The sequence below is a fragment of the Anguilla anguilla genome, chromosome 5, assembly GCF_013347855.1.
Source record: "Anguilla anguilla isolate fAngAng1 chromosome 5, fAngAng1.pri, whole genome shotgun sequence".
Classification (NCBI taxonomy): domain Eukaryota; kingdom Metazoa; phylum Chordata; class Actinopteri; order Anguilliformes; family Anguillidae; genus Anguilla; species Anguilla anguilla.
The window spans coordinates 64,569,064-64,591,736 of NC_049205.1; the positions used below are offsets into that span (position 1 = coordinate 64,569,064).

Consider the following 22,673-nt stretch of genomic DNA (forward strand, 5'->3'; position numbering starts at 1 on the left):
CATTTGATTGGGTAGACCTGTGATCGGGACAGGCCGATGCCAACATGTGACTACGCGTCTGCCAAGCTAGCTGGAGCAGACATCTCTTCTTCAGCTTTTCGTTCAAATTTAACGCTTTTTCTTGAATCTCACAATGCTACGAAATGGCTGTGTAGGTAATGATCCATAAACAACACAAATATCAGACAACTTAATTACATAATTAGTTCTTAGGCCTAACGTCACCGATCAGACAATTTAAAGTATGGCATAATTAACTGCCCAAATTAATTATAAGCAAATTAGGTCATGATAACACATGATCACTTGATACTACCAATTACAAATGCTGACAGTAAATTAAAAAACAGACTCCAGATACAAAAATTCAATTTATAAAATTTTATTAAAAAAAAAAAAAACAATTAAAAAAAACAAAAAATAACTTAAAAACAAGTCCAAAAGTGACTGGGAGTCTTAAAAAGGAAGCCAACCCAAACAGGAATATCTCATCCCCATGGAATCTCACAAAAAAAAAATGTCCCTTCAACTGAGGTGTCTTCAAGCTTTATCCAGTTGACTGTTAGGTGGACACAGGTGCGCATCGTCAAGCAATCAAGCCCCAATCCGCTCTACCTGCAGGATTAAGACATGCACGCAGACTCCACAGAGCAAGGGAATGGCGCAGTCCTGGTCTTCAGTATAAGTTGTTACCCAGCAGACGGCGTTTCGTTCCGTTTCTAGAGCACTTTTTCAGCTAGACGAAGATAAGCACAGGTGAGCCAGTGTCCCATAAGAGTCACTCCCCTTGGCTTTTCCCCATTCAGTAAGCAGGTAAGAAGCTCAGGCCTGCAGGTGAGCCAGTGTCCCATAGGACTCACTCCCCTTGGCTTTTCCCCATTCGGTAAGCAGGTAAGAAGCTCAGGCCTGCAGGTGAGCCAGTGTCCCATAAGACTACTCCCCTTGGCTTTTCCCCATTCGGTAAGCAGGTAAGAAGCTCAGGCCTGCAGGTGAGCCAGTGTCCCATAAGACTCACTCCCCTTGGCTTTTCCCCATTCGGTAAGCAGGTAAGAAGCTCAGGCCTGCAGGTGAGCCAGTGTCCCATAGGACTCACTCCCCTTGGCTTTTCCCCATTCGGTAAGCAGGTAAGAAGCTCAGGCCTGCAGGTGAGCCAGTGTCCCATAAGACTACTCCCCTTGGCTTTTCCCCATTCGGTAAGCAGGTAAGAAGCTCAGGCCTGCAGGTGAGCCAGTGTCCCATAAGACTCACTCCCCTTGGCTTTTCCCCATTCGGTAAGCAGGTAAGAAGCTCAGGCCTGCAGGTGAGCCAGTGTCCCATAGGACTCACTCCCCTTGGCTTTTCCCCATTCGGTAAGCAGGTAAGAAGCTCAGGCCTGCAGGTGAGCCAGTGTCCCATAGGACTCACTCCCCTTGGCTTTTCCCCATTCGGTAAGCAGGTAAGAAGCTCAGGCCTGCAGGTGAGCCAGTGTCCCATAGGACTCACTCCCCTTGGCTTTTCCCCATTCGGTAAGCAGGTAAGAAGCTCAGGCCTGCAGGTGAGTGAAGGGGCTGCTAGACCTCCTCCGTCCAGCCGGGGAAGCGTTTTAGCTACTTTTCAGTCTTTTTCTTGTCATGTAAATTTTGTTTTCTAAGTGTTAATTAAAATACTGGATTTCGGTCTCTGTATGTTGCGTCTCTTTGTGTTTGGTTCGAACGTTTATTATAAACGGGCCGGACAGTGTGAGACGAAACACTGCATTTAGTTCAACTGGAAGGACTCTTAATTTCACTTTAATTCAGTGAGGCTAGTTTAGTAGCTTCAATGAAATGTGCTGATTGAAGCTCAGAACAACTTTAAAGTTTGGAGCTGGTTACAAAAAGTCTAATTTGTCAAAGTGGCAACTGATTCATCCAACAGTGCTATACTGATGGATCTTTGGCGATTGGATCTTTGGTTTAGAGATTAATTTTATTTTTATTTATATAATAAAAAATATTGTATTTTTATATCAGTTTATTGTATTTTTTCCACGAATACTCTTTGTGTGTATTTATTGAGAATCATGTGAATTCAATAAAGCATATTTGAAATAAACTAATACATTTCTCTCTCCCCCTCTCAAACAGTGCCAGGTTTGTTTTTTGTTTGTTGGAGGAGGCGTGTCAGAAGGAGAGTCTGGCTTCTGAGCACCTGGGATTTCTATTTTGGTACCAAGGTATTTCATAAGGTATCTTTTTTTGCATTTTTAATCTGGACAAGCTAAAGTGACTTCATGGAGGAACACAATTAAAAACAGGAGGTCTGTGAATTCAGTGAGCGTACTGAGGGGGGCCTGTGTCTGTGTGTCTGAGGTGTGTGTGTACGCTCACTACAAACTCAATAACAATAGAAATTTTGGTGAAGGGGCATCAAAAGTGTGTCCCTTCCCCTCTGTCCCTCTCCCTTTTCATGTCAGATCCAAATAAATTCATACCAGTAGATTACCCTGCAGGTACAGCACATTGACATAGCGGTTCCACACTCTCAGATATTTTCTCCTGCATTTAAATCTGGTCTGTTTTGGGCTTGAGGAGATAAGGTTTGGTGGTAGAATGACCCGATTCGGACACAGGGAGATGGGGTTCAGTGTCAGAAGGATCTGATTCGGACACGGGAAGATGGGGTACCTGCAGGGGAATCTACTGGTATGAACTTATTTGGATCTGACAGTGTCAGAAGGATCTGAACTGGACACGGGGAGATGGGGTTCAGTGTCAGAAGGATCTGATTCGGACACGGGGAGATGGGGTTCGGGGAGAGCAGGCTGGGTCTCGGACACAGAGGGAGAGGGTTCAGGGCCGCCAGGATTCAGAACACATGCTGCTCTGCTGCTGGAGTCAATCAGAACTTCAGAACTGGCTGGTTGGTAACCAGGCTCTGCTCGCGTTCGCCTTTGGAGGCACTTCCAGAAAGCAAAGGCCCCCAACACCAGCAGCACCACCACTCCCAGCACTATCCCAGCCACTGCTCCAGCAGAGAGAGGAGGGGCTAAGAGAGAAAGAGGGACTCATTTAGAAGAAATGGAGCAGAGCAGGTAATAATCAGGCAGGAAGACTACAAAATAATATTAATAACAATAATAATAAAAATAATAATAATAAAAATAACAACAATAATAATAATACATTTACATTTAGCAAACATCCAGAGGGACTTACAAAAGTGCCTCCATAAAGGTTAAGACTACAAGCAGAGCTGATGCCAAGTTACAGACTAACTGTAGTAGCACATTAGCAGTAGGCACTGAAGTAACTATGTAAACCTACAACATAACAGGAAGTGCCAGCGTAGGTGGGAGGAGACTGTGGATGTCGTGGTTTCAATAGAAAATGTGCTTTGAGGAGGGTGGTGTTATTTATTTATTTGTTCTATTTGAAAAACAAAAAACAGAGCCTTGCTTTGGCACAAAAAAAGTTGAAAGCTTATTTCCATTGTGGTCCTTCATGTAAAATAAACCATCCAGGGCTGCACCATTAGCCAGGTGAGCAGTGAGGCGGTGAGCAGAGGTGTGACAGGCAGGTAGATCAGGTGATGACAGAGGAAAGGAGCTGTGTTCTGTACCAGCTGGATGAGGCTGGCAGCACACAGAGCGGGACCAGCAGGGAGAGAGGCCCAGTACTTCACTCACACAGCACCAGGGCCTGCACAATGAGCTGGGTAGGGCTGATAACCATCAAAGGACTGATTCTGCTGCTGTAGGGTGTGGGGAGGAATCAGCAGCTCTCAGTAACGGCTCGCTATCTGGAAATACACTGATTCTTAGCACTCCAGAATGCAGATACCATTGTAGTACCAAGGGTAATGGAGATAGGGGTAAGCAGAGGTTTAAGTTGAGAGCATTCAACTGGAAATATCACTCAAGACAGGCTTGTTGTGTGAGGAAATCTGCACATCCATGGATGGAGAACAGAGACTCATCTCTGTGAGCTCAACACAGCACAGCAGTGATAGGAGAAGCTATGCTACTGAGACAATAGCGGGCCAAAGAGAAATAGGTGAGGCCGAGGATGGAGCCCTGGAGTGCTCCTGCACTAAGCGCTAAGGCAGTGGGACTCTGAGATGGAGCCCTGGGGTACTCCTGCGCTAAGCACTAAGGCAGAGGGTTTCCATGATACAGCCCCGCCATGTGGGGGGGGGGGGGGGGGGGGGGGGTGGTATTATAGTGATTATTTTACTGTCAGATAAGAATATCCAGAGCCCTGATATCCAGAATTGCCTTCTTTCAGCTGCGCAACATAGCTAAAATTTGACATTTCCTGTCAGTCGGGGATGCTGAAAAATTGATCCATGCGTTTGTTACATCTAGGTTAGACTACTGTAACGCCCTGCTTTCTGGCTGCCCTAATAACTCGTTAAAGAGTCTCCAGCTTGTGCAGAATGCAGCTGCTCGTATCTTGAGCAGAACTAAGAAGTATGAGCACATTACACCAGTACTAGCGTCGCTTCACTGGCTACCCATTAAGCATAGGATAGACTTCAAGGTTTTGCTCCTGACTTTTAAAGCTCTGCATGGACGTGCACCTGTGTACATATCGAACCTGCTCCTACCTTATAAGCCCACAAGGTCACTCCGATCTCAAGACGCAGGCTACTTGGTAGTCCCAAGAATTTCCAAGAACCTAAAAGGTGGTTGGGCTTTCTCCTACAGGGCCCCACTGTGGAACCAGCTTCCAAAATTTATAAAGGAGTCAGACACAGTCTCAATATTTAAATCTAGATTAAAAACGCACCTCTATGCTCAAGCTTACAATCAGTTGTAGTCTGGAGACAGGGTGCGAGAAGCTTGTAGTCATAGTGCTTTTTAGGTGGCAATCCTTTCCTTACTGTCACCTGTCAATCAGCTGTGACCCGACTTTACATGGGCTGGCTCTTGATAGGCGGGTATGGTTGTCTACCCCCCATGACTGCATGGGCTCTCCATCCCTGTCCTAGTAGATATGCAGCCATATTCTACTCCTGGCGGGGTCCCCCCAATACATTTCACTGGCACTTTACTCACTGTCTGCTATATTGCAAATTCCCTAATTGCCGTTTCCACCCTCTTCCCCACGCTGCCGGCGGGGCTCTTGCCCCAACCCTTGAGAGTGCTTCGAGAGTCGTCTGGTCTCCCCCACCTCTGCGGTCCAGCCCCTCCTTCGTCATTGCCTCCACCCTGCCCACATCTGCCGCCACCTGCTGTTCCCCATCACCGCCACCCGGCCCCACCCATCATCTGAGACACATCACATATCATATCTTGTGCATAAACTGGCTGACATGCTGGTCACCAGCCGGCACCCTGAGCCGACCAGAGGAGGATGGGTTTCCCCCTTGAGCCTGGTTCCTTCCAAGGTTTCTCCCCATCTGCCACAGGGAGTTTTTCCTTGCCACTGTTGCCTTAGGCTTGCTCCGGTGGGGGTTTAGGCTAGGGTTGTCTGTAAAGCATATTGTGACAACTGTTGTAAAATACGCTATATAAATAAAATTTGATTGATTGATTGATAAGCCACTGCCCTTTCCTAGGACATTTTCTGTGCCTAAAGCCTGTCTTACAGCAGCAAACCAGCTAAAAGGCATCCGAGCGTTTTCTCCAGCTTTACTTTACAGACAGAAAAACCAGTACAGTAATCTGTGGCCAGATAGAGGCGAAACCCTACACTAAAGGCTTCAACAGGCCATCTTCATACTTTCTGTAGCCAGGTAGTCTATAGGCTGATACATTTCAGTACATTCAACGGTATTGTGAAAATACTCATTTTATGCACATTCCATAAGAATCGTAGTCTAATAAAAAAGGAATCAGTCTTCTTTCCAATAATTGTCAGGATTTAGTAGACTGACGGGCAACAGACATTGTTTGACAAATGTTTTATCTAGCAATTCTGGGAAAAGAAGACAAAAATAGACAAAGCCAGACAACATCTTAGAAATAATGGCCTAAGATAGCAAAACATTTAGACTAAAACCTCTACCTTTGTGTCTCCTGTGCTTAAAGGGACAGAGCATGACAATCACACATGAGGCATTGTGGAAAATACATGTACTAAATGGAGTTAATCATCTCTTACACTTGCCAGTGCTGCCAAAACAAAACAATTAAGAGAGAAGAACTAAGAACACAAATGCATAATAAAGGTCATGTGTAACTGCTTTAATCGGCCTTTTTTATTATTCTATATAATATATATTAGTATAATTATTATTATCTTTATTTTCCCAATGGATTACAGCAGCCATAACCCAGTAGAATAACAGAGTGGACCAATAAGATGCTGAGCCCTGCATCTGCACAAACACACAGAGCTGAAGGTGAGGACCGTACCTGAGACTCGCACAGAGACAGAGCCGATGGTCCTGTTGGTCTCAGGATCGGTCACCTTGTAGACTCCGGCATCCTCCAGTGTCACATTCCACAGCAAAAGGGTGTAGTTCTGGGCCAGAAGCTCACATCTCTGAGCACAATGCTCCTCATACCTGGCTGGGCCTTTATTTGCATCGAGCATCAGCACCTCATCTGAACCAAGACCTGCACTGAATGTTACCCTCACTGGGTCTGCGGTATAGAGCGGTATGGAAAGCAAACCACCGGCCTTCACTGTGAGGGTCTGGGGTGGGTGGCCTGTGAAGGCAGGGAATTCATTTACATATTTGCATATTTTACACTTTCATGTATATTTACTGGGGATATGAACACATTATCAACAGCAGTCAGCTTATTCATGTAAAAAGGTCAAAATAATATATGGCAAATTATGGCATGCAAAAATTACTGGTGTCATTTTTCATCAAATGTGAGGTACATTACACAATATTTCTGTAAATTATTAAATATTTTTACGTTTGCACTGATTATAAGTAATTTAAGAAAGAATGGCCCCTCTACAAAACTGAAGATTTAATTTTACCTGTAACAACGAGCCTGACAGAATCTGGGTTCCCACTCTCTTTTGGACTGCTGTAGAAGCACTGGTAGTCGTCTTCATCTGAAAACCATGTCTGTCTGATGGTTAAAGACATGTTTCCATAGAGGGCTTGTTCAGGGGAAACTGAAGCTCTGTTCTCAAACCTGGGCCCATATGTGATGGTGTTCTTATGGAGCTGGTAAACGTTCTCTCCACGTCTCTTCCAGAGGACATCCAGGTCACCAGCACGTGCTTGTTTATCAATGTTCCCAAAGCAAGGAAGACTGGCGGACATTCCCATCGCTACGGAAACATTTGATGGGCCTGAGACTGAGAGAGACAGAGAGAGAAAGGGAGAGAGAGAAAGAGAGATTTATACAGCATTCCTGGCATACAGGAATTGAACAGCTCAACCATGTTGCTTGGGGTAGATGAAGGCCCTGATGCAGCATATGCTGTCTACTGCAAACCACCCAAGGCTTGTGGGTTTTATACAGACTGGAATCATCCTGTCCCCCCAAAAACAACCCTAAGAATAAAAATCAACTTTTTGAGCTATCAAATCCACAAACACCAAAAATATTCACTAAATCTGTAGGAAAAAACGCGACGTACTTACCTCTAATTTCTATTTTCATGTGTGAAAGTAGGGTCCCCTCCATGTACCGGCATTCATAAATGCCGAGGTCACTGTACACCACAGGACTGAGGGTGAGGCTGTAGTTTCCCGGCTCTGTTAGGTAGAAGGATTCCACCCGTCCCTGGAAGCCGCCTCCTGGGGAAAAGGATCCGGTGTGGAGTTCGGCCACAAGCAGCCAGTCAGGATACTCATACTGCTGAAACCGCCACTCCACATCCCTGCTGGGGGCTCCATGGCAGGGGAGAGTGAGGGAATGGCCGACTCTCACAGATAAACCCACACAGTAGACTGCCAGCTGGGCTAGGGGTGGAAGAATGAGAACAAGCGCAAAACTGGATGTTCAGTCAGCGTAAGAGAAATCTCACAGTGTTGGACTTTTCATGCATAAGAGAAAACAACTCAGTTTATACTGTGAGCTCCATTATGTTGGGGACAAATAAATATTTTCCTTGATTTGGGTCTGGTCTCCACTATTTTAACAGTTCATAAATGTGGCTAAAGTGCAGATTCTCAGCTTTTATTCAAGGGTTTCACCATGCAGAAATGACTGCACTTTTTATACATAGGCCCCTTATTTCAGGGCATCATAATGTCGGGGACAAATGGTGTTTCCAGTTTTTTCTGATTAGTCAGCTGTGTTCAGCTGCTTGCCTAGTGCAGGTATAAGAGAGCTTTCAGTATCTAGTCTTGATTCAAGCCTTTTGATTACATTTGGAATCTGTTTCTGGCATTTGTAACAAGAACCAGAGTTGTGCCAATGAAAGTCAAGAAAGCTATTATGAGGCTGAGAATTAAGAAAAAAAAACAGCCAGAGACATAGGCTAAACCTTAACCAAAATCAACTGCTTGGAACATCATTAAGAATAAAGAGAGCACTGGTGAGAAATCAACATTCAGTTTGACAAATATCCAATAATAGAGGAAATCAGGAAGGGAATACTTTTTTTTACATCACTGTGTATGTAGATGTGTAAATACTGTATAATGTATATGCACTGTTCTTATTGTGAAATGCAGTAAATTTTTCAAAACCCACACTTCTCACGTTGCAAATTGATGGGAGAATGTCTCTCATCTAATCTGCCTTAAACGAGACATAAGACGTTGTGAATCCACACACCTTTATTTATGCAAAATGCATGTATGTAGCCTAAGTTACTCACCCAACAGAAGCACAACAAGGACTCCAAAACTTGCAATTGTCATGTCCAGCAGGGACTGTTACTGAAAGATCTGAAAATGTAATGTTGGAAGAAAAAGAGCACCTGTGAAATATCCTTAATTGCCATTGTGACTTTGAAACGGTCTTTCTAGTAAATCACAACAGAAGCAGGGAGAGACGTCTCTTCTCTGCTGTGGCTCAGCTGGCTAGCTCTGATAGCCTGGCTGAAGACAAACCCTTAACGAAACCTTTCACACCGTGAAAATTTGGTTGGGTGTAGAAGATTTCACGTGTTAGTTATGGTTGCGTGCTGAAAGGCTGCATGTTGAAATTTTGGAAGAGTACTAAAGTTTTTGTAAGTTGCTTGTCTTTGGCTTAATGGCGGGTTGTAAACTTGTGTGAAGGCACATCTTGCCACCTACTGTAACAGTGTGTAGTACCATGCTGATTACATTACTGATTTACATTCTATATATTAACCCCCTATTTCCATTGTTTAAATAATGCCCTGTTTAACTCCCACTGTTTATCCCCAATCTCCAACAATCCTTTGATGCTCCATTCTCTGCCATTTTCACCCATCCTTCCACAAAGTCTCCTTCAGCATCGTATTTCTTGCATTCTAAGAGCGCATGTTCTACGTTTTCTGTATATTTACATATCTCACATTTATCAGATGCTCTCTTATGATATAAAGTGTTGCATTTAATCCTGTGAGTCCAAATCCAAGCCAAGAGAGTGTAACATCTTCTCTCCTGCGTCTTCCTGTATATGATTTTACTTTAACAAATCTCTGTATCTTGTAATATTCCCGACCCTTGGAATGCATATCCTGCATGTTTGCTGTGTTTTATTAGTGATGTTGCCTCACCCTTTCCAAAAGGTATTGCTAAGTGTTATGTGCGCCCCTATGTCTTGGTGTATGTGGGGGGCGCGTCTCTCTCTCTCTCTCTCTCTGGCTCTCTGTAGCTCTCAGATTGCTTAATTGGTGATTGGCAATGGGAAGAGCTACACCTGTGACAAGTAGATTGCACCTGATAGACTAGGATATATATACTACAGCCCCGTGATCCTGCTGGGTCCTCTACACAGACGGGCCTGGAGGATCACCCCATCTGTTTGCTACCTCATCATTTACCATTATACTAAATTCATTCATTGTTGTACTGAGATGTGGATACTTGCAGTTATCTTCAAAGTGCATTGTGAAATTTGTCTAAATTCTGGATTAAATCATTATTGTTCCCTCACGATGTGTTGTTGAAGGCCGTTTAACAAATTCTGAAATGCTTGTTGCCCTCTCAGATAATCTACCTCATCTGTCAAGTGAGGAGCGAGACGACATCATTCACTTGGTTGAGTCGTATCCCTGCCTTTTCCAAGACGTGCCCAGTCGCACCACTGTCATTGAGCATGACATAGAAGTAGGATGTAACTTGCCCATTAAACAACATGCGTATAGGGTGAACCCTATTAAACAGCAGCTGTTGCGCAATGAGGTTGACTATTTGCTTAAGCATGATTTGGCTGAACCGAGTTCTAGTGCTTGGAGTTCTCCCTGTCTGCTTGTAAAGAAACCCGATGGGTCTTACCGTTTTTGTACTGATTATCGTCGTGTTAATTCGGTGACCAAACCTGATTGTTATCCCCTACCGCGGATGGATGATTGTGTTGACAGAGTGGGTTCTGCCATATTTGTTAGTAAATTCGATCTACTAAAGGGATATTGGCAAGTCCCCCTGTCAGCCGGTGCTAAAGAGATCTCTGCATTTGTGACGCCTAATCATTTTCTGCAGTATAAAGTCATGCCTTTTGGGATGCGAAACACACCTGCCACATTTCAGCGTTTGGTCAATCATGTTTTGTCAGGTCTTCATGGTTGTGAAGCCTACCTTGATGATGTAATTGTGTACAGCTCATCATGGTCAGAACATCTTTGTCAGATTCAGGACCTCTTTGATCGCCTATCTGCTGCTTCCCTCACCATTAATCTTGCGAAGTGTGATTTTGGTAAAGCCACCATCACTTATCTTGGTAAAATTGTGGGGAAGGGGCAGGTCCGTCCTCTGGGAGCAAAGATCGAGGCCATTTGTCAGTCCCCTGTTCCGACAAACCGCAGGGAGTTGCGTGGGTTCCTTGGTATGGCGGGTTACTATAGGAACTTTTGTAAGAATTTTTCTTCAGTTGTTGTCCCTTTGACAAATCTTCTTAGCCCAAAATTAGATTTTTTATGGTCTGATTCCTGCCAACAAGCGTTCGAGAGTGTGAAAGCCCTCATGAGTAGAGCTCCAGTGCTGCCTGCCCCTGATTTCACAAAGCCTTTTCGGCTTGCGGTGGATGCGAGTGACTTTGGTGCGGGTGCTGTCCTTCTCCAGGTTGATCAAGATGATGTTGAGCATTCGATATGCTATTTTTCACGAAAGTTTAATTGTCATCAACGCAATTATTCCACCATTGAGAAGGAGGCGCTTGCCCTGGTACTCGCCCTACAACACTTTGAGGTTTATGTCAGCTCATCCTCTCCGGTTATCATCTATACAGACCATAATCCTTTGGTGTTTTTGGACCGTATGAGGAATGCTAACCAACGTCTCATGCGTTGGAGTTTGGTATTGCAAGCCTTTGATTTAGAAATTCATCACATACGTGGTAAAGACAACGCCGTGGCTGACGCTCTGTCTCGAGTCTAGAGAATTGCTATATCCCCCGTGTTGCTGTTTTCGAGTGTTCTTTCTCTCTTTCTCTCTATCTGTCTTCGACCTGCTCTCTCTCACGTATTGTATCCCTAGGCGCCAGGGCTGCAGACGATGGCGGTTGAGCTTGAAGTTGTAAGTATGTGGACCTGGGGGGGGGGGAAAGAATATATTAAAGATCTATAAAATGACTACCATCAGCTCGCCTCTCCTTACCTCGGATCTGCATGATCACGTTTTAACATTGTAGGTGCGATGTCGGGGGTAGGTTGGTAAACGAGGGGGGGGGAAGGATTATTATTTGTTTGAGTAAATGCCCTAAAGTGCATTACCTCTAGACTACTACGTAGTGTTATGATATTTATCATTTATTATTATTTACTGTCTCCACTTGGTAATTATTGTTTGTTATAGGTGCTGAGTATATGGTTGCATGTATTTTGCTTATTTGGCTTCCTCTTTGTAGGAAACCTTTTAAGGGGGGAGGTGTTATGTGCGCCCCTATGTCTTGGTGTATGTGGGGGGCGCGTCTCTCTCTCTCTCTCTCTCTGGCTCTCTGTAGCTCTCAGATTGCTTAATTGGTGATTGGCAGTGGGAAGAGCTACACCTGTGACAAGTAGATTGCACCTGATAGACTAGGATATATATACTACAGCCCCGTGATCCTGCTGGGTCCTCTACACAGACGGGCCTGGAGGATCACCCCATCTGTTTGCTACCTCATCATTTACCACTATACTAAATTCATTCATTGTTGTACTGAGATGTGGATACTTGCAGTTATCTTCAAAGTGCATTGTGAAATTTGTCTAAATTCTGGATTAAATCATTATTGTTGAATCTCTCTTGTTAGACTCCATTTTATGTTGTGGTTTGCCTGTGGCTAGCCGTAACACTAAGATGTCATCACTGTTCAATTTCAGAGCTCGTTTATCCATTTTATCATCCATTTTCTACAGTAAGAATGCATAACTATACACAGGAACTTTTGGGGCCTCTGGCTCCCAGACTTTTTTGGTCAACCAAGGAAGTATGTGCCTGTCCCCTTCCTCTTGTGACCCTGCAATAAACTCTCTGCGTGATCAATTAAGCACCAGCTTGGGGCAAGGAACACCCCCTTTTTGGAGTAATGGGGAGCTCGATTAACAAGCTTAAACATTAACACAGTATTCAATGGTCTATCTGTTCACATTTCATTGACTGCTCCAATACCGCAAGCCAATCAAATGTTTGCGTGGCCAAAAGAATAAACCAATCACATTGCAGAGATCACACGTGGGGTTCCGTCGTGTCAGTGACTTTTGAGCATAAAAGTAATCAAAAAACTTACAGCTTTGCTCTGAGGTAAGGCACTGCCTGACCGACCAGACGTGCATCTCCCCAAGGACATCACCGGACTTTGCTGCGCTTCCCAGCTCGTACCTCGCTGGAGACCTGCCTGAGTTGGCCTGCCACGTCCGCGGAATAAACCAAGCCGGCTTATTTCCCATATGCAGCTGTCTGAGGAACACATATCTGCGTACTTTTCGTCCGTATCTCCCTTGCGGCCAGGACCCAAGTGGAAGATTTGTACACACCCGTCATCTTGACTGGAACCCGTCGCGACCCCGACTTCATAGAAGAAGTTTCCCAAGTCCCTGCACACCTGCCACGGACCCCTGGGACCAGCTGACGAGCTGAACGAGCTGAACGAGCATCACCTAATGGAATTAAGGACTGGCCTCCCTTATTATCACCGTACTGGAACACATACTTGACACATTTGACACTGACATCAAAGTATAGCATAGAATAAAATGTTAAATACCTGTTTCGTTTATTTTATTGCTGTTTGCTGTTGTGTTTTGTTTGTTGTGCGTATGTTGGTGTGGAATAGCAAATTCCTTCACCTTGTAGTTTACGCCGTTATACTTTATTTTTATGAGACTGATATAACGAATTAACCGAGTAACATAGTGTAGTGTATCACTGACCAATAACGCGAGCCTTCGTTAAATGGTAGTACTGCCAGCCTTTTATGTTTAGCCATCGCAAAATCATCATTTCCTCGTATAATCTTATTCGTCATATTATACAAATTATAGTTTTCAATTAACCTTTTACCAACTCATTATCATAACCAATAAATGTATATTCTTTATTTCTAAACTGTTGTCGTGTCCGTGGTATTTCAAGAAGTTGGGCTCTACTGACATCTCGAATTCTGATTGGTTGTTGAAACTCCATTCATCTGAGTAAACCTCACAACACTAACCAACATCAGCAGAAATGCAACAGAAATCTACATCTATGCCCAATCATGGAAGGTTTAACGCGAACACTAATAGGTTAACAGGTTGCGTCTGAACATTTGGGCTGAGGTTGAACTTAATATTACAGCAGTGGAGCCTGAACAGATTACATTACATTACAGGCATTTGGCAGACGCTCTTACCCAGAGCGACGTACAACAAAGTGTATAACCATAACCAGGAACAAGTATGATGAAAACCCTAGAGAGAAGTACCGGTCCAAGTGCAGGGAACAACCGCGTAGTTCAACTTGGACCCTGAAGGTTAAACTTATTAACACTAACACAACGAGAACGGCAACAACGTAGTCTATGGAAAAAATACAAGCAGTAGTTAAGACAGTTAATGCACCTAAGAAGAAAGAAAATCCGGAAGAAAATATTCAGCAACCGAATTAATCCGTTTGAATGTTTTGGTAGCCTACGTAATATGCTGTCCCAGCACGAATGCTTAGCATTTTATAAAACGAATACTAAAGCAAGAAAAGAACAGAAGAGCACACGTTATAATTCCAAGACGTTGATAGGCTATAACCAAAAGTAGGCTACTGCGCCGCATAACATACAAGTTTGATTTGAAGTTATTATGAAAATAAATTGGTTTGCCGCTGCATATTTTCAAACATGGCGGGTAATGGCGGAAAATAAATACAACACAAACGCTACGAGTACTCGACCAATCAGAAATGTTCAGCGCTGCAAGCTCCACCCAAAAGGTTCCTGTACTTTCGGAAAGTACTACCCCCCGAGCAGGAACGTTTTGGGGGGTAAAACAAAGCCCCCAGAACTAAATTTAGACCCTAGTTCCTGCGGTGGAAACGCACTGAGTTCCTCAAAAGGTTCCTAGTTCCGGGGTATAGTTCCTGCGGTGGAAACGCGGCTTAAGTCACCTACGAAACAGCTGCCTAGTTACAACCCTAAGCTTACAGTCATTTACAGGGGGGTAGGGAGGGATGGGGAGAGGTGCTGCCTGAAGAGGTGAGTCTTCAGTCATCGCTTGAAATGGGTCAGTGTCTCAGCTGTTCTGACCTGCGGGGTCTTTCCATTGATACCTACCTTGTTCATTTTTATCAACAGTCCCTCTTTCCACAAAGAATCATAAGCTTTTTATATATCAAGTACACTACAACCATGACGTTCTTCATAAACTGTTTCTTTTCAACTTCATTGCTTACTTTACCTAGAGCGTTATAGCGAGCTGAAATTTCGGTTTCAAATTCAACACAATCGCATGGGCGGGATATACACGGAGGCGCAGGTGATGCGTCTCTATTGGCCAGTCTACTTTGGAGTGACAGTATGGCTGCTAGTCGTTTGAAAGCTTCTCGTGCCGATCAGGCGCTCGACTAAGGGAAGTATGTTATTCATGCCACCTGTCTGCGTGAGGCAGAATCAATTCCTCAGTCTCCCAGAGTTCCACACAAACGACCCAAGAATGAAATCCCTTCACACAAGTGAACGTTTTTTGGTGGTCCCTTGACAATTATATAAAATTATACAAATTATATAAAATATATTGACACACAAAAATTGCTTACTCCAGCTTTAACGTCCCATTTGCGTCTTACAATGGTGTACATTCTCATTGTAATTGTAATTAACTATACTATTTCTCCAATACTGAAGTAGCGTACGATAACACAAGTGGAGGCAAGGGCGAGCTGGGAGCTCCGAGCTCAAATTCGCGAGTTCGCTAGAGACGACCGAACACGCCCTGCGCGGATCTTGACCGTGAGACTTCAGACTACGAATGCCTCTCCACCCAATCCAAATAAAATATATCACTAGATAATAATCGCTGGTGTACAATGGCAAACAGTAATAATAATAAAAACAATGACAAGCGGCACATTTGGTCATGAACTTTCTTATGCTAGTTCGGTGTTACTTTCGGTTTCCAAACCCCCTATATTCATACATTCAGAGAACTTTAATTAATCCCACTTGGCTTCCTTTAGCATGTTCGTGAAAAAGTTTCACATTTTAGGCCACTCACTTTTTCTTTTGAAGTTTTCACCGCCGCTCATTCTACATGGTGCAGGTTTCCGCGAGTCGCAGAGCGAACGTACAGGATACAAACAGCTCGTCTGGCCCCAAGCCTACTTCCCAACGTTTTTGCGTATCCCCAATATGGCATCAATTTAATTCCAATAATCATCACGCGCAGATATTCACTGGGCGAGCACAAAACCACTTTCACGCACGCATTCGGGTGTCCAGTCATCGAGTGGAAGAGGAAAACCAGCAGCGGCCGGTGATGAACATCAGAAACACCTCCCACCTCTTGCACTTCCGTGTTCATGTTGCGCACACGTGCTTACAATTGAGCTCTCACACTTGACCTTAACTCAATCATTCATTTTTATGAACGTCAATATTTATTTATTTAGCTGCAATGAGTAGTTTCAGTCACATTTGTTGAATAGTGTTGACTTTCCTGTCTAAAGCCATCTCCAAAGAGTAAATATCACTGAATCCAATAAGATAACAAAGTAACATCAAACCAGCAGGAACAAAAACAAAACAAAAATTTTGTCTTGAAACAAAAATGTATGATGCCATTAAAAATACAAAAAAAGTTAATTAATTAGCCAATAGATTTAAAGTAAAATCACAATGAAATGCATCCAGAATCATAAAATCAGAAAGTACATGAATAAAGGAGTAGCTAATTTACATTTGCTCAATTCAGTACCCTACACTGTTGAACAGAGGAAGGCTTGGATCTGTGCTGCTGCTTTGACAGAGTCACTGCAGGGAATGAACACTGGCATGTAAAGAGGGCAAATGCAGCACTGACACAAACAGCAACAAAAAAGCAGTTAAAATTTTAAAATTTACAAACGTGCACAAAAGCACAGATTCTCTAGGCTCACCAGATACTCAACTCCTGCCTTCCTCTTGTCCTTGTTGCGGTCGGTATGAGGAGCTTCTGATGATGTATTACAGGACAGAATGTCCACTGCCACAGTATTGCTGTTGTTCAGGTCCCTGAATTAAGTTTCAGAATATCAAATTAGGAATGTTTCAGCTTTAATAGTGAAGAGAACTTAACCACACAAAGCTGCGTATCTGAGGAGCCTATAGAGTCTGTGGCAAAGGTCTGATTTTAGTCTACACCCCTGTCACTTGACCCTAAAGAGGGCCGTGCCTAAAGAAGTGAGAGGTGGTGACGATTCTAGGTGCCCACAACTTGGGGGGGGGGGGGGGGGGGTGGGTAATCACATCTAAAGAGAATCTAATTTTTTTATTAAAAGGAGAGAAATATTCTTTCAGGGGCCCAGAATTCCAGCTGACACTCTCTCTGAGGTCAGAGGGTTCAGGACTACAACTCCCAGACCTCTGTGTTTTTTGGGGGGGTGGTGTAGGATTAATTGAACACTACAACTCCCAGAGCTGAGTGTCTAGGGGGTTTAGGATTAATTGAAGACTACAACTCCCAGAGCTGAGTGTTGGGGTGTACAGTAGGGTGTGTGGTAAATGTAGAGGTAGACATGGGCAGGTTTACAGAGCCACAGTTACAGTGAGGTCCTGCATCAGACAGGTGTCTGTGTGACGGCTAGCCAAGTCCACTCCTCATGCGCTCCTCTGTTTCCTTTCCTCCTTTCTCACCATCCCCTGCTTTCTCTCTGTGCTTTTCCTCCTCCGGCCCCTGGCCTCCTCTCTCCCTCCTCCTCCTCCTCTTCCCTCTCTTCCACAGGGCACAGGGGAGAAAATTTGCCAGGAAGAGGAGTGCGGAGAGGCATGAGAGGGAGAGCATGGCCCCCACTCCCACTCCCACCTCCAGCTCCCTCTCCCCCCCGCCCCCCGTGTCTTTGCTGGGGTGCAGGTACACCCCGCCCCCATCGTGGCTGGGCGTAAGGACCGCTCTCTCCAGGTGGGTCCTGGTGCCTGCCCCCAGGCTGCTATCCCTGCCACCATCGACACCTTCATCTTCGTCATCCTCCTCCCTGTCCTGGCCGTAGCCTCTGGAGGAATTGCTCGGTTCATACAGCTCACTCTCGGAGTCCGGAAACACCTGAGAGATTTCCAGCACCTGGAACCCGGGCTCCTCGCTGCTGTCAGGGTGGAGCTCCCAGTCCAGCTTGACCCGCACCCAACCAGAGCCACTGGCTAGCCTCTTAATCCCTCCCCCTCCTCCTCCTCCTCCTCCTCTCTCATTGGCTGCTTGCTTCTGAGCTGGACAGGTGGAGACCAGTAGCTCTGCCCTCAGCAAAGGTCCACCCCCATCGCCCTGGGCAACCACTCGCTGGGTTGGCCCGGGCGTCACTGTGACCACAGTGTCAGCCAATGAGGACAGCCGCAGGGAATAGGGGGCGGGGTCGAAGGCGGAGACCAGCGTGGCCGTTTCATCGCTGAACTGGAGCCAAATGCTGAAGGCAGCTTCCTGAGAGACACAAACACAGTAACGTAGGTACACAGTAAAATGTTCAGTGTTACATCAGCTCTTGCAGAATACATACATTCTCTACTGGACTCTGATTTAATACTGGCCATTTTACTGGACATTTACCAGACCCTTTTAGGACACAAACAAAAATCCCTGTGCAATCACATCCATGTTCACCAATATTCAGAACACAATTCTTCTTTCATATGCTTGTATATATAAGAGTGACAAAGTAGTGGTGCCCTGTGATGGATTGGCGATCTGTCCAGGGTTCTGCCTCTCACTCAGTGCATGCTGGGATAGGCTCCAGGTCCCCCACAACCCTGACCAGGAATAAGTAGGTTAGATAATAGATGGACGGTTGGACGGATGGACATCTGCTCAATGTTAAAGGCTTTGCAAGGAACTATGGGAGTTTGAGTTAAATAAAACACTGGAATGACTGCATGTGCTCTTTCAAGATATAGTGTAAAAGACAGGAACATTTTCCTGTGAATTTCACAAATGACAGAGGGCAGGTACCCAGATAAGTGTGCATGTTTTATTTTGACATTGTAAAGATAATAACAAGTTGCCGAGAGCATGAAAGTTGATGTACTTGTTGTAAGTGGAGTTCTTCCAACATAAGCTGTCAGGGGTAATTCCTGAAATCTGTAGAGTGCTATCTTATAGAGAAAGCATTACATGTTTTGGGTATTTATATATTTGTCTGCAGCTAGTAAACAAATATATTAAGTTTTTAGGTATATTTTTCCTTTAAGAAGCAGATAGGATGGAAGGGACGAAAGAGATGAGTATCTGGTGAGGCTAAAGAATCTGTGGTCAGGTCTCCCACTAACCTGCCCATGGCTGTACAGAATGTTGTGAGCCATAGCCGTTGCCGTGACTACGGAGGGGTGGGTTGGGTTTGCGGTGACTGACAGACTAAGTCCTCCCACCAGCTGGACTGATAGGTCACCAGGCGTCACATGGTCCGCAGTCACAGTGACATCACAGGAGCCCAGGACTCCATCCCATTGGCTAGATACAACCTGAGGGGCAGAGAAACTGTCATGTCTTCCTCAATCCTTCAGAAAGGAAGAGACAGAAACCCCTGTGTAAGCCCATCTCAACGCCTCCACACCAACACACACACATGCTCATGCACACACACCACCACACACACACAGACCATCACTATTTCATGTTCAGGTGACAGACCACTACCTGGCTGGTCAAACATTCAGGTGCCATACCACGTACTGACCAGCAGGTGGCAGGGATAGGAAACAGTGGTTAAGCAAATCAGATAGAAAGGTATTTATACACGTTACAGGGCATACACATTTCTGTTTCCCGTCTCTGGGGACAAAAGACTCGGGAAGGGACTGTGCTAATGTCCTGGAAGTTCAGCGAGATGAGCTTCACCCTACCGCTGCCCTGCAGTTGCTTAGAAACATCCTTCTGCCAGCCTCTAGGCCTGAGAAGCTCTGAAGCCTTTGCAGTCTGTTTAGGGATCCCATGTATTGCTTGATTAGGCTGCTGACTGGCAGCCATCTTTAGGAACCTGTCTTTTCTGAGTCCCACCGTGTTGCAGATGGTGAGCTTGTGAGCCTTTTATGGGGTTGGGTTACATTTTCCAGTTTCTCTCAACTGTTTTCTCTCAACTAAAGGTCTTCTGTTTAAAAAAAAAAAAGTTTTAGTTTATTTTAATTACCTCTAAAAAATGGCTGTTAAAAAAATAAAGACTTACTGATTGATTGATTGATTATTTTAACTTTTGGAAGCCCACTCACTCGTAGTGAGGTCACTCCAGACTGTAGGCCAATCAGATTGTTTTAATCAAATTCTACCAGCCATTCCAGAATTGTTTTTTTTTTTTCAAACAGCATTGCAAAACAAGGATTACGATAGCTTACAGAAAGCGCATGCGCAGTTATGTTTATGTTTTTCACCGGTGTGAAGCCGACAGACAGCACAATGCATAGATGCAGTACTTGATTCATAAACGAGCCATTTACGAAACTTAGAAGTACAGTAACATTCAAACTAACAAGGATTAAAATTATTTTAAATCACACAGTTAAGTAAAACTGTACTGAGGTCCCAGCTTAAGTGTACCTTTGTGCCGGTGGTCGTGTCCACATGTGCCTTCCCTCACAACCTCTGCATCAGCAGCAATGGGGACATGGTGGAGCCAGATGTGGAGGGGGTCAACCATGAGGGGGAGGGTGAGAGCCATCTCTACCAACCTGACGACCAGCTGCCCGGAGAATATTTAAGAGACAGACTGGCAGCTGCCCTGTCTGCTCCTGGCACTGCCATCCCTGCAGACTGGCAGCTGCCCTGTCTGCTCCTGGCACTGCCAACCCTGCAGACTGGCAGCTGCCCTATCTGCTCCTGGTACTGCCATCCCTGCAGACTGGCAGCTGCCCTGTCTGCTCCTGGTACTGCCATCTTTGCAGACTGGCTTTATTGCGGAGGAGGTAATGATTCACAAACTAACTCGGAATGTCCTTCATTTAGATTACTAATTTACGAGCGCGCAGTAACTTTTTTTTCCATGTTCCAGAGTTTTAATTGGCCAAAATACAATATAACATTTTTTGTCTGCCATTTGATTGGGTAGACCTGTGATCGGGACAGGCCGATGCCAACATGTGACTACGCGCCTGCCAAGCTAGCTGGAGCAGACATCTCTTCTTCAGCTTTTCGTTCAAATTGAACGCTTTTTCTTGAATCTCACAATGCTACGAAATGGCTGTGTAGGTAATGATCCATAAACAACACAACTATCAGACAACTTAATTACATAATCAGTTCTTAGGCCTAACGTCACTGATCAGACAGTTTTAAAGTGTTTAAAATGTGGCATAATTAACTGCCCAAATTAATTATAAGCAAATTAGGTCATGATAACACATGATCACTTGATACTACCAATTACAAATGCTGACAGTAAATAAAAAAACAGACTCCAGATACAAAAATTCAATTCATAAAATTTTATTAAAAAAAAAAAAAAAAAAAAAAAAAAAAAAATAACTTATATAAAAACAAGTCCAAAAGTGACTGGGAGTCTTAAAAAGGCAGCCAACCCAAACAGGAATCTCATCCCAATGGAATCTCACAAAAAAAAAAAAATTTTTAAGTCCCTTCAACTGAGGTGTCTTCAGGCTTTATCCAGTTGACTGTTAGGTGGACACAAGTGCGCATCGTCAAGCAATCAAGCCCCAATCCGCTCTACCTGCAGGATTAAGACATGCACGCAGACTCCACAGAGCAAGGGAATGGAGCAGTCCTGGTCTTCAGTATAAGTTGTTACCCAGCAGACGGCGTTTTGTTCCGTTTCTAGAGCACTTTTCCACTTAGACGAAGATAAGCACAGGTGAGCCAGTGTCCCATAATCCCCTTGGCTTTTCCCCATTCGGTAAGCAGGTAAGAAGCTCAGGCCTGCAGGTGAGCCAGTGTCCCATAACACTCACTCCCCTTGGTTTTTACACATTCGGTAAGCAGGTAAGAAGCTCAGGCCTGCAGGTGAGCCAGTGTCCCATAAGACTCACTCCAATTGGCTTTTCCCGATTCGGTAAGCAGGTAAGAAGCTCAGGCCTGCAGGTGAGCCAGTGTCCCATAATCCCCTTGGCTTTTCCCCATTCGGTAAGCAGGTAAGAAGCTCAGGCCTGCAGGTGAGCCAGTGTCCCATAAGACTCACTCCCCTTGGCTTTTCCCCATTCGGTAAGCAGGTAAGAAGCTCAGGCCTGCAGGTGAGTGAAGGAGCTGCTAGACCTCCTCCGTCCAGCTGGGGGAAACGTTTTAGCTACTTTTCAGTCTTTTTCTTGTCATGTAAATGTAGTTTTCTTACTGTTGATTAAAATACTGGATTTCGGTCTCTGTATGTTGCGTCTCTTTGTGTTTGGTTCCAGGGTTTATTATAAACGGGCCGGACAGTGTGAGACGAAACACTGCGTTTGGTTGAACTGGAAGGACTCTTAATTTCACTTTAATTCAGTGAGGCTTTGGACCCAAAACCAGTCAGTTTGATGAGAACTGAACTGCAGGAACTATTAAGGATGAGCCCTTTCCAGAACCTGGTTTTACCATGGTGCTATTGCTGCTAATGCTTTAATTCTGTGATTAATCCAAAAGGTTTTGGTCATTGTCCTTTTTTTGGAATGGTGGAGACCACCCTTTACTGTCATGTTGATCGCAGAAGACCTAAAGCATTATTTGAGGGGTTGGAAAACTAGTTTAGTAGCTTCAATGAAACGTGCTGATTGAAGCTCAGAACAACTTCAAATTTTGGAGCTGGTTACAAAAAGTCTAATTTGTCAAAGTGGCAACTGATTCATCCAACAGTGCTATTCTGATGGATCTTTGGCGATTGGATCTTTGGTTTCGAGATTAATTTAATTTTTATTTATATTAATATATAAAAAATATTGTATTTTTATATCAGTTTATTGTATTTTTTGTATTTTTTCCACAAATATTATTTTTGTGTATTTATTGAGAATCATGTGAATTCAATAAAGCATATTTGAAATAAACTAATACATTTCTCTCTCCCCCTCTCATACTGTGCCAGGTTGATTTTTTGTTTGTTGGAGGAGGCGTGTCAGA

General features: G+C 44.4%; 2 protein-coding genes and 1 long non-coding RNA gene across 15 annotated transcripts in view; 1 reads left to right on the forward strand and 2 right to left on the reverse strand.

The window, feature by feature from the left end:
- The window catches only part of LOC118227592 (V-set and immunoglobulin domain-containing protein 1-like), a 43,261-nt gene that overhangs the window by 9,928 nt on the left and 10,660 nt on the right, over window positions 1-22,673 (reverse strand). For 3 of the 10 annotated variants that reach the window (XM_035418220.1, XM_035418210.1, XM_035418214.1), the window contains 2 exons: window positions 6,903-7,229; window positions 6,320-6,616 (listed from right to left, as the gene is read on the reverse strand). In XM_035418220.1, the coding sequence (XP_035274111.1) occupies window positions 6,320-6,616; window positions 6,903-7,229 (624 nt within the window). Of the gene's footprint in view, window positions 1-2,507; window positions 2,646-2,686; window positions 3,007-6,319; window positions 6,617-6,902; window positions 7,230-7,518; window positions 7,872-8,577; window positions 8,580-8,702; window positions 8,773-15,680; window positions 15,955-22,673 lie in introns of those variants that run through there. The other 7 variants (XM_035418215.1, XM_035418216.1, XM_035418209.1 and 4 more) reach the window with 7 other exon arrangements.
- On the forward strand, window positions 1,450-21,919 carry LOC118227597. 2 transcript variants are annotated; one of them, XR_004765301.1, is made up of 4 exons: window positions 1,450-1,534; window positions 21,442-21,512; window positions 21,669-21,739; window positions 21,818-21,919. It is a non-coding gene; the product is annotated as an uncharacterized LOC118227597 (long non-coding RNA). The 2 variants fall into 2 exon arrangements; XR_004765302.1 differs by lacking the exon at window positions 21,669-21,739 and having other exon boundaries at window positions 21,818-21,827.
- LOC118227595 (transmembrane protein 132C-like) lies at window positions 17,044-21,041 on the reverse strand. Of its 3 annotated transcripts, none has more exons than XM_035418228.1 (3): window positions 20,175-21,041; window positions 18,914-19,105; window positions 17,044-18,071 (listed from the first exon to the last, which is right to left on the reverse strand). In XM_035418228.1, the coding sequence occupies exons 2-3, from the start codon at window positions 18,944-18,946 to the stop codon at window positions 17,244-17,246; spliced, it is 861 nt and encodes a 286-aa protein (XP_035274119.1). In that variant the 5' UTR covers window positions 18,947-19,105; window positions 20,175-21,041; the 3' UTR covers window positions 17,044-17,243. The 3 variants fall into 3 exon arrangements, with proteins under 3 accessions (XP_035274119.1, XP_035274118.1, XP_035274120.1); XM_035418227.1 differs by having other exon boundaries at window positions 19,850-21,041; XM_035418229.1 differs by lacking the exon at window positions 20,175-21,041 and adding an exon at window positions 19,807-19,869.

What these genes read in the sequence shown, in the direction of transcription:
- LOC118227595 (XM_035418228.1), bottom strand. Translation starts at nt 18,946, where the DNA reads ATGGCTCACAACATTCTGTACAGCCATGGGCAG. An exon ending in TTCTGTACAGCCATGGGCAG is followed by an intron (nt 18,072 to 18,913) that starts GTTAGTGGGAGA and finishes TGTGTCTCTCAG; the next exon opens with GAAGCTGCCTTCAGCATTTG.